The sequence below is a fragment of the Embiotoca jacksoni genome, unplaced genomic scaffold (assembly GCF_022577435.1).
Source record: "Embiotoca jacksoni isolate LCO1_2020_lvr unplaced genomic scaffold, fEmbJac1.0.p SCAF_39, whole genome shotgun sequence".
In the NCBI taxonomy this organism is placed as follows: domain Eukaryota; kingdom Metazoa; phylum Chordata; class Actinopteri; family Embiotocidae; genus Embiotoca; species Embiotoca jacksoni.
Window position 1 is genome coordinate 1818481 of NW_027185391.1, and position 10562 is coordinate 1829042.

General features: G+C 45.1%; 1 protein-coding gene across 2 annotated transcripts; it reads right to left on the minus strand.

Annotated features, from left to right (window-relative positions):
• Window positions 1-240: 240 nt before the first annotated feature.
• tbx2b (T-box transcription factor 2b) lies at window positions 241-9739 on the minus strand. 2 transcript variants are annotated; one of them, XM_069166535.1, is made up of 8 exons: window positions 9496-9739; window positions 8557-9389; window positions 7433-7700; window positions 5710-5856; window positions 4462-4538; window positions 4081-4250; window positions 2643-3220; window positions 241-2110 (listed from the first exon to the last, which is right to left on the minus strand). In XM_069166535.1, the coding sequence occupies exons 2-8, from the start codon at window positions 8913-8915 to the stop codon at window positions 1661-1663; spliced, it is 2049 nt and encodes a 682-aa protein (XP_069022636.1). In that variant the 5' UTR covers window positions 8916-9389; window positions 9496-9739; the 3' UTR covers window positions 241-1660. The 2 variants fall into 2 exon arrangements, with proteins under 2 accessions (XP_069022636.1, XP_069022635.1); XM_069166534.1 differs by lacking the exon at window positions 9496-9739 and having other exon boundaries at window positions 8557-9481.
• Window positions 9740-10562: the final 823 nt, after the last annotated feature.

Genomic DNA, 10562 nt, shown 5'->3' on the forward strand with positions numbered 1-10562 from the left:
GCGCTCCTGCCCCGTTTCTCAGCACGAGTGTGTGTGTGTGTGTGTGCGTGTGTGTGTGTGTGTGTGTGTGCACTATATGTATCTGTGTAAAACCATACATGACTTCATTTGAAAATGCTCTATAAATTTCCACCGCTGTTTTTGCTCTAATTGGGTGATTACAACAACATTAAAAAAAAATAATAAAAAGCACAATAATAACAATAACAATAATAATAATAATAATAATAATACGCAAGCTTTCAGCACAACGATTTTTTTTTTTTATTGAAATTGTGAGACAATCAAAAAAAAAAAAAAAAGAAAAGAAAAAAAAAATACCCGGACAACCAGCATAAACAAGATACTTCCATCTTTAAATATATTTATGAATAGATATGAATGATGCGCCCGTAGGAGAAATTGCTTTGAATGTCTCCTGGCTGGAGTGAAATAACCTGAGGTGTTTTTGAATCCACGTGGAGCTCTCTCTCTCTGTTCCTCGGTATTTGTCGGTGGATGCAGACTAAAACATGGCACACACGTCTCCTAAATAAAAAAATCAGCGATGCTTCATACACAGTTTTTTTTTTCCAAACCAACAAGCGCTAAATAGCTTTCATTTATACAGTATTATGTTCATGTAAAATGGGGAAGAGGAGAAGAGGAAAAGGAGGGGAAAATTCGAAATATATACACGCTAATATACAGCCTTGAATAAATTAATACCAATTGCATATTCTTGGATCTTAGCTTTATTTACAGATTTTAATTACATAAATAGTTCAGAAATAATTTTTCTGGCATAAGCGGTTCTTCCTTCCTTCCTTCCTTCCTTCCTTCCTTCCTTCCTTCCTGTCGCAGACGGAACGTTCAGCTAACATCCCTTTTGAAATAATCAGACCTGCCGGTCGGCGTGATGAGGCTCCCGTTGAGGGCTCGGCTCTGCGTCTGAAACCGGGCCTGGACGCTCAAATGCTTCAAGTTAACCGAACTCAACACACACTTTGCGCGGTGCGCCGCGCGCTCTGCGGAGCTGCAGGCTGGTCAGACCGATACGTGAGGCCGATACTGGCCCTGTGTGGTCCACCTCTGACGTAATGATATGATCAGGTTTGATATTTTTGTAGTGGAAATGATCAGTGTTACTCTCTATTAAACATCATTCAACATAAGTGGTTGGAGTTTTTTTTAAATTTATTTAATAATATGTTCTGCTTCTTTAGTGTTTTATTATTGTTTCCGTATTCTTTATTCTTTGCACAACTTGTTGATTTATTAATGTTTTCTAAATTGATTTTTTTTTTTTTTTATTTCATCAATATAGAAATATACTCCAGAGTTTCTTGGGGGGTTAGCCTGCCTTCAAGAGCAGCTCACCTGACAAACACTGGGATTTCTGGGAAGGTTTGATGTCAGATCACAGTGGAAATGTTGCCTGACAGGTTTTCCACCTTTCCAACAGGTCATCTCTGGACAAATTTAAAAGGTTAAATATAATTATATAGACTATATTTCCGTCTACCTGCAGCTTTGTTCCAAAAAATATTACTAATCGGCCTTCATGGACCCTCATCGGTCAAACCCTCATCCCAGTCTCTGTAATGTGCTGTACAGGATGTATGCACGTATAGTCCACTGGTATTCAAGCCAAGTCTTCATCCCAAACTGAGAGCCTTAATCACTTTGGAGAGTCTGTGTTTGGGGAGGGCACCCTCTGGCCCTCCAGGCCGCTCACCAGTCTCTGGATGCTCTGCAGCTCGTTCACAGAGTCCTTTACGGAGGTCTTGGGAGATGCAGCCCGTCCACTCGAGCCTCCTGTCTTGTGGCTGCTGTGGTGCTCCGGGGCCGGGCTGGTCTCCCTGCTGCCCGGTTTGGAGGACTCGGAGCCCACGCTGAGGCTGCCCGGTAGGCCGGTAGTGAGCAGACTGGAGCTCTGAGGCAGCGACACTGGGAGCTGGTAGGGGTTGAAGCGGAGCCGGGGCCGGGTCGAACCCAGGAACGGGTTTCTGGAGAGCGGGCTGGAGGTGCTGGTGGCTGGAAGGGCTGAAGCCGAGGCCGCCGCTGCAGCCGCCGCCATGTAGGTGTAGGGGTACGGGAAGAGACCCCCGAACGGAGGCATGGGGATGCCCTGCAATGTACAGAAGGACAACCTTTGAGTCACAGTTGTACAGATCACTACTGCCAATCAAGTAATCAAATAATCTCATCAGAGATACATTTCTCCAACACAAACAGATTATTGAGAACAGATTTGAAACACAGGACAGATCTGACACCAGAGCAATGAACATGTTGTTCTCTGAGTCTTTTAACAAGCAGATTATTCTACAGATGCCTGGTGTCATGGTTCAAGAATTCATTTCATTTATGAAGTCTTTGCGTTTTAATACAAACACACAGAAGCTCCACATGTTGCATGCAGCAAATACATGATATTTAACTTTACTGGTCATGCTTATGTCCAAGATTTTTTTTAAAACAGCTCTGATTCGTGCAGGTTAACTCCTACTCTGAGTCAGCTGAGCTTCATATGAACTGTTAGAGTCCTAAGAATGTTGTCCAAAGGCATGTTAGCCTGAAGCTGCAACTGTTGGCGTCAGATGACTGTTACAGGTGTACAGGCAAACTAAATCATGCTCTGACTGGACCACCTTTCTTACCTGAGAGGCGAGCATGTGCTGGGACAGATGGAAGGGGAAGGGGTTCCCTCCAGTGCCCTGGGCGGAGATGCTGCCATTTTCCAAAGCACTTGCTCCGGATACAGAGGCCAATAGATGCCCCATACCCATGGCAGAAAAGGCTCCGGGGGCCATGGCAAACTGCCCGGGGTGAAACAACAGTGGCGATCCGGCGCTCAAAGGGTTAAAGAACTGCTGACTATGCAGACCAGACAGAGCCAGACTTTGTAAGTGGCCCGGGCTGAAGTGCGCGGGGCTCTCGGTCTGGACCACGAGAGGGGAGAAGGAGTCCTTGCTGGCACTGATGCCTCCAGCCTCCGAGTCCTTTGTCAACGCGTCCGTGGTGTCCTTCCTGTGCCTGCTCTCTGCTTTGTCCTTCTCAAGGTTCCTTATACTGAATACGGAGTTGTCCTTCTTCTCAGCGCTCGGCTTTTCCCTCACTCGCTCCTCGCACCTGGAGCTGTAAGGGGACACAGGTTCAGGTCCCGGGCTGTTGGAGGCGGTGCAGCGCTCGTCGTGATGCTCCATCTCCTGCTCGCTGTCAGTGCATGTTTTCTCATCTAAAAGAGAGGGGAAAAAAGAGGTGTCAGTATCACACAACTACACATCTACAAACACACACTAGCATCAGAAGCCTGGTGGGAGCCTGAAACTCCAAATCCACCCTGACATTTCATTAGGAGATTAACATTTTCCCTCCTCCTTAAATGTATTTTATTTTGAAAAGCACTGTTTCTACTGAATTTAAGATAAACTGACATAAGAAAAATCTGATTTAGATGAATAACAGGTCACATTAAAGCCAAATACTTCTAGGATTATTAAAAAAAAAAAAAAAAAATCAATTATTTTGATAAATGAAGGGAAATAAAACAAAGGGATCAAACCAGATCACATCTAAAACAATTACTTTTAGACAGGAGTTGTAGAGATTTTAAAAATTCATCAAGAATTTAGTGACATGAAGTCAGTACGATGGGGGATGTCAGGCAACCTTTAACATAATATATGGAATACACAAAGCAATACAAATCTGAGGAAAATTACTTTTTAAACATTTAAACAGGCTTCCAAAAAAAAAAATCTATTATTTTGAGTGTATGTGAATGCACCAGAATTCTTTAACATTATCACACATCATTATTATTATTATTAATAATAATGATAATAATAATAATAATAATAATAATAATAACAATAATAATAATTTATGCACAGTAATTAATTTGATGTTATTGCCTATATTCCTGCACCAAATTATTACAGTCATTTATTAGCTAATTGAAAACAACTTAAATTACAACATGAATAAAACACCTCATGGTTTTGAAAGGGTGAATTTAAGCTTGTATTTGAATAGATCACACACTCATGCTCATGTTGGGCCCCCAACATAAAAACAAACAGTACTATGCCTCACCTCTGCTGGGCCTGCTGAACCTCAGCGGGCTGCTGCCGGCTCCCAGAGGGGAGTGGACCGTGTCCCTGCCAGTCGGGGCCTCGCTGGACGAGGCGTCTGAGTCTGCACCCTCCCTGTCTGCCTTGCACTGGTCCTCGTACATCCGCAGCGATGGCATGGTCAACTGCTTCCTGCAAAATAATAATAATAATATGAATATTATCAATAATAATAATGATAAAAGTTGTGGTGGTTTGGGATATATTAAATCATAATTTTACTGTCACACCATGAAGTTGCAGAATAAAAGGTGAACACACACACACACACACACACACACACACACACACACACACACACACACACACACTGGTCTTGCAGGTGTTAGCAGCAGCTTTTTACCTTTTCTCCCTCCTTCCGTTTCCCGTGTCTCTGAAACCTTTTGCAAAAGGGTTGTTGTCGATCTTCAGCTGCGTTATCTGTCCAGAATAAAATGGACAGGATGAAATGAAGGGTATGGAACAACAATAAAAACACAAAGGCCACATTGTCACAGCCCATTGTCTCCATCCAGCCCATATGTAGCAAAACAATGTGTTGGGATTAACACACACCACCAGTGTGTTGGACAGGAGCCACCATAGGCCTCAGATTTGCATTATTAAAGCGTAATGATGTGGCGTTATTCTCATTGGCCCCTGGAGAGACATTCTGCCACGAAATATTCCTCTACGGGGCCACACAAGCCTCCGATCCCCAGAAAAAAAGGCAGAGGGAGCAGTAGGCTGCTTGAACAGATGACTATCATATCAATAATTAATAATGCGGTTTGGATCACTGCTGCCTCACGATATGTCCTGATGTGGAGGAGGGCAGTGTGGCTCCATGTATGGGCACGGAGCAGGCAGAGGCCTGTGTGGCTCCTGCTGGAGACTCTGTGGCCCTCAGTGGCCCCTGAACAAAGATGCTTCAGGCCTTTCCACACTGAGCAGGGAGAGCGTCTTGCAGCATCTGTCCACTGTGGCCTTTTAAATGCCTTCTAATCGATGCCATAAACTTTTACAACGGGACCCCCCACACCCGAGCCCCAATTAGCCCCATGGAGGAGGATAAAGAGACAGCGGAGAGGCTTATAATAATGCCATCAAATATATTCATCCAAATGTGTTGTATTTTGGAAACATTATCTTAAATTACATTTTTAAAATGGAAACAGTTGTATCTACTGATTTTCAAACTAAAAATTAAAAAACAGGACATGTCTACCATGTTTGCTGCAGCATCACAACAAACACACCAACAAACCCAAAACTCTCTCCAGCATTTATATGCCCAATTTATTCCCTTCTGGTAACAGCTCATTCATGAACATCTGATAACACACAAACACCACCAACAAGCTTGAATCCACAGTCAGATATATCGGCAACACCCACAAATCCAAGCAAAGCAGCAATTAAAAAAAATAAATCAAGTGGGACATGGGACTCTTCTGCAGGGAAATTAGGCGACCTACAAAATCAGATTAAGTCTTTCCGGGGTTGGTGGCGGGGGGGGGGGGGGAGGGGGAGCATGTAGGACATTTATTATGCAAAGTAGGCCTATAGCAGCCATATTAGAGACGTCGGTGGAGTGTGAACCGTGACGCACCTTGTCGTTCTGATACGCTGTGACGGCCACGAATTCGGTCTCCGGGAAGACGTAGGTCCGGAAGGTGCTGTAGGGGAGCTTCAGGATGTCGTTAGCCCGGACTATGTGGAACCGGGGCTGGTACTTGTGCATGGAGTTCAGGATGGTCTGGACCAACACACACAAAGCGCACAGATTTGGAGTAAATATCACAGCATGTTTGATGTTAAAATTCAACAGAATATGCGCAGAGGCGGATCCAGCGCGATGTTATTGATGCTGTTATAATTACTGTGTAAGCAGACTTGTCTGTAATTAGTGCGGGGCAAAGGGAAAAACCTGACCAGGCCACACATGTTGTCAAGACGGATCAGAAACACAGCAAAAAGATGATTCGATCCACTTCGTATCAGGACAAAAGCTACAAATGTCAAATTTCTCAAAGTACAGACATTTTTATGAGTCTGGAATTACAGCCTGAGGCTCTGTTTCCACACACAACCACAGACAACACACAGCTTTGAACTCCAAACAGATATTTAAACATAATTCTAAAAAATAATTAGGACATAAAGCGACAATAAATATACAAATTGAAGGGTGAATTCTAGATTAAAATTAAAGTAAGATGTGAACTCTGCGATTTAAACAGGACACATACACAGCATGTGCATGCATACATTACGATTGCAAATTATTTAGGCTGACATATAAATGTTGAATTTGTTCCCAGTCGACGGCACCTTCTGCCTGCCACTCACCGCTTTCTCACACATTTATTATTTGCTTCTGGCCCGGTTATTTTTTTTATATTTTAGTTTTCGTGCAGATTATTTCACAGAACACCAAAGGCGGAGAAATAGTTTGGATAAAACGCACAAAGACACTGCAGCATCCAGACCTCACTTTACAACAGTAATGACCTGATGTCATACAAAATAACAACGCAAACTTAAAGTGTACTCTAATACTATAGAGCTATTAGAGCCTGCTATAAGGTTACAGGCTGCAGGGGACGTCAGGGACGCCATTCACTCTCATTTCACGTCATTTCTCTGTGACCCGATTTGATGATACACCACTTAATCCTCAGCCTCGTACACACTCGTCTCAGATATGATGTTTGATTTTGAAATTAAACCCCATTCAAACTCGTTAAAAGTAGAGAATAAAAACATATCGTACAGCCGTGGTCTTTACTGCAGCCTCAGCCTCCAAGAGCCGGCTGCAAGCGCAGTCAGCTGGGCCTGCGTTTGGATACTTAAATGCAGGAGGAGAAAAATGCAGGCTGATAATATTCTGGAGAGCTGCAAGGAAACATAAGCTCAGTGTATGTCGGCGGCGGTGGGAAGTCAAGTGGCGACAAAGTGTCAAAGGTTCTGGCGTCTCATCTTTACACGAAAATATTCAATCTATTTTTGTACATGTTTTGTAACGCGTTTCCATTTCTTTGCCAGAAAAAAACTTCTACTTTGACCAACCTTTATTTTTCCTACTTTATAATTTCCCTTCACAGTTTGACGCTTTGTGCTCTGTTTTTTTTATTTTCCATTTTTCTTCTCATGATCTTGCTCCCACAACGACCCACTTTCTCCGTATGGCTCATAAAAAATGCATCTGATCCTCAAAACACTCAAAAACACCCTCCTCCAGCAGCAGACACCTCATGCAGCATGTAAATATAAAAAGTATCAGCTCAGCCAATGGAGGAAAAAAACAACAAAAAAACTCTATCTGTACTTACAAATCCGTGTTTGTCCGAGATGTTGTTGGTCAACTTGAGTTTATGGAAAGCAACAGGCTTGGCCATCCACTGCTCGCCGGTGGCCGGGCTGTCCGGGTGGATATACATCCTCTTGGGCATCTCCGGGTCGGCCTTGCCCGCCACCATCCAGCGGGAGTTGTGGAACTTGTAGCGGCAGTCGTCCGCCGCCACGATGTCCATCAGCAGGATGTATTTGGCTTTTTTATCGAGCCCGTTTATTCGCACTTTGAACGGAGGGAACATCCTCCTGCAGAGAGACACACACGGGGAGTCAACACGCCGCGATCCAACCACAACACATCACATTTTCATGCAACACTTGAACAAATCTGACAAAAAGGGCATAGAGGGTCGCAGAAAAAAACACGCCGCTCTGACAAGTGAAAATATTGCAATTGTCAGATATTATTCTGCATTGTTGCGCACAATTAGGCGACAGCAACGCACAAAAAAAAACCCACACATACACGTGTGTGTGTGTGTGTGTGTGTGTGTGTGTGTGTGTGTGTGTGTGTGTGTGTGTGTGTGTGTGTGTGTGTGTGTGTCTGTGGTGTCTCTGTCCGCCTGCGTGTGTATGTGTGTTGTCCAAGCCCTCCACTACAAAGCTGAGCAGTATATTTATGACCACAGCACTTCACGTCGCTGCTTTTTGAAGTGACAGCCTGTTTATAAAACCCAGAAGCTCTGCTGCCTCCTCAGAATGCAGTATGGAGATAAAAAGGTGATTAAAGCTCAGGGCAGCAAAATATTCCAAATACGTACTTTAATCTGTGTTGAAGTAGATCACAAGCATTACAAAATAATTGAGAGTTTTATCCTTTGACAAGTCAATTTAATTCCCATATACATGTATGGGCCGGGGACTGAATTAAATCTATATATTTAGTGTACAATTCGTGGTAAATATAACCTGTTCTTGCAGCATTGTCTAGTTTTTTTTTTTATTAATAGTGGAACTAATAATCGGTACCTTGTGGTAAAGGCCTGGCGCACAGGCTGCCGTTTAATAACGCGAATTAAATGTATTCGTAACGCGCACACAGACAAAGTGACGGGGGAATAATTGAAAAATAAAGGTTATGATAATTCTGAGGAATTCTCACCTCCCGGACTTGGTAATAACCATCTCCGTCCCGAGTTTATGAAACTGGTCCCAAAGATCCTTGGCTTCCAGTGTAACTTTTGGGTCGTCGTCCACTTCCTCCTCGGGCTCCAGGCTTTTCATGCTGCGGAGATGAGCCGCCTGATGGTGGCTGAGGGCCGGGTGGAGCCCAGCCTCCGCCGCCCCGGCCAGGCCGTGGTCGGCGATGGGCTTGGTGAGCGCCCCGGGAGGCAGGCTGAGCGCCGGGAAGAAGGAAGGCTGCGCGGCCGCGAGGAAGGCAGACATGGGGAAGTCGGTCGGCCGGTGTGCGTGGAAAGGGTGATAAGCCATTGCAGTCCCTGTGAAAACTGGATCTCTCATCGGTGCATCCACAAAAAGCGAAGTGAAATAATGGATATTTTCAGTGGTATCTCCCCCGACCTCGAGCCAGTGTGGGTCCGCGCTTCGCTAGCAGTTAATTTGTGTAAAGCGAAAAGCGCAGCGCCTTAAACACACAACGTGTTATCAGGGTGAAGAGAATAGCCCGAGTTGCTGCTGATGTGCTTTTCCTTTGGTTCCTCCGCCGAGTCCTTCTTCAGTAGAAGCGGCGCTGTGAAGGCAGAGCCCGGCTGCGCTGTGTGCCTCTCAGAGAAATAAGCTGTTTCTCTGCTTCAGTCATCCCACACTGACTGGAGAGATGTGGCCCCGTTCACTGCAGATCTGTGACTATCTCACATGTCCTTCCTGCCTCCATCCCCAACACTAATGAACCAAGCCCCTTTGATTGCTGATTTTACGCTTTCTGGACCAATTGTGGGCCCCTATAGGCGTGGTTCTGACAGCTCCGGCCAGACTCTAGGAGAGGAGGGGGGGCAAGAAGGTGTCGGAAGCATTAGCAGTAAGAAAACATGTCAACAGAATAAAATATTAACCAATGACAGGAAAGATCGGGAAATCCCACCCCCATTTCCAAGCCAAACACCGGGTCAGCCCTCAGTTCTTGGCCGGTGGAGGCATCACCTCTCTCGGCTTGCGTTTTTACAATGTCGCCTCCGGAGAAACCAACCTGTCCACAGACTCACTGTCTCAATGCTCACCTTTATTCAGAGGAACAGCTCCACTTCTCCACATTTACCACTGTCTGTTAGAACAACTCACAGCAGTAGATCCACGACTCGCAGCTCAAGCTCTGCATTCCGGAGAGATTTATTTCAAAGAGCTGCTGCTCTCTCGGTCGCTCTCTATAATAACACACATTGTAATTATTCCATCGGCTGTTTTGACGCTTAGGCTGGATTTACCTCACACTAGTCCAGGCTATGTTATCTGTGTGTGTACTGACTTCAGCCTCAAACAGCCTCGGCTTCCCCAAGGCGAGAGCAAATTTATCTGCGCGTTTTCCTGATCGAGCTGACGGGAAGGCAGCGGCAGCAGCAGCCGCAGCCGCAGCGGCGCAATACAGGCTGGAAAAGACAAACCCCGGTGCAGCGTGGAGCAAAACAGAGGAAACCAGATGAATGATGATGAGTGAATTTTGAAAGAAAATCAGGAAGAAAGAAAGCGGTGAGTGCTGACTTCGACACAAACTCTTCCTTCTTTGGCTTCTGATAAAGTTGGAAATAGTTTAGTATTTTTGAATAAGGCCACTTATAATTATTATGGTTGCTGATATTGTAGTTGTGTTAGTCCTGCTGTTAGAGTGCCGCTTGATGTCGGGCTGATTTCTTTCTGGTGTGTCGTTTGTGTTTCCACGTGAACCAGCCGCAGCGATGAGATGATTTAGTGCTCCGTCTGCGCTGAGGGCAGGCCGTGGGAGCGCGTAATCTCCGACAGGTTGTATTTGGTCAAACCAAGGACAGTGCTGGACTCGGGAGCCACGGGGGGCCCCAGCAGCCTCCCCGCACTCTGCTCCGTTGAGCTCCTTCAGAGACACGCAGCGCCGCGGCTCCTGATTAACTTGGACTCAGTTTGTTAAAGAGTTGCTCGGTGCCAGTCGGCTGATGCGCAACAATAAGAACCATTTCTTGT

Bases quoted from the DNA above. Each gene is read 5' to 3' on its own strand.
- tbx2b (XM_069166535.1), bottom strand. From the start codon at position 8,915: ATGAGAGATCCAGTTTTCACAGGGACTGCAATGGCTTATCACCCTTTC. The intron at 4,251-4,461 runs GTAAAAAGCTGC...ATTATTTTGCAG, and splicing joins AACGGAAGGAGGGAGAAAAG to GAAGCAGTTGACCATGCCAT. The intron at 3,221-4,080 runs GTGAGGCATAGT...CCTCTCTTTTAG, and splicing joins GTTCAGCAGGCCCAGCAGAG to ATGAGAAAACATGCACTGAC.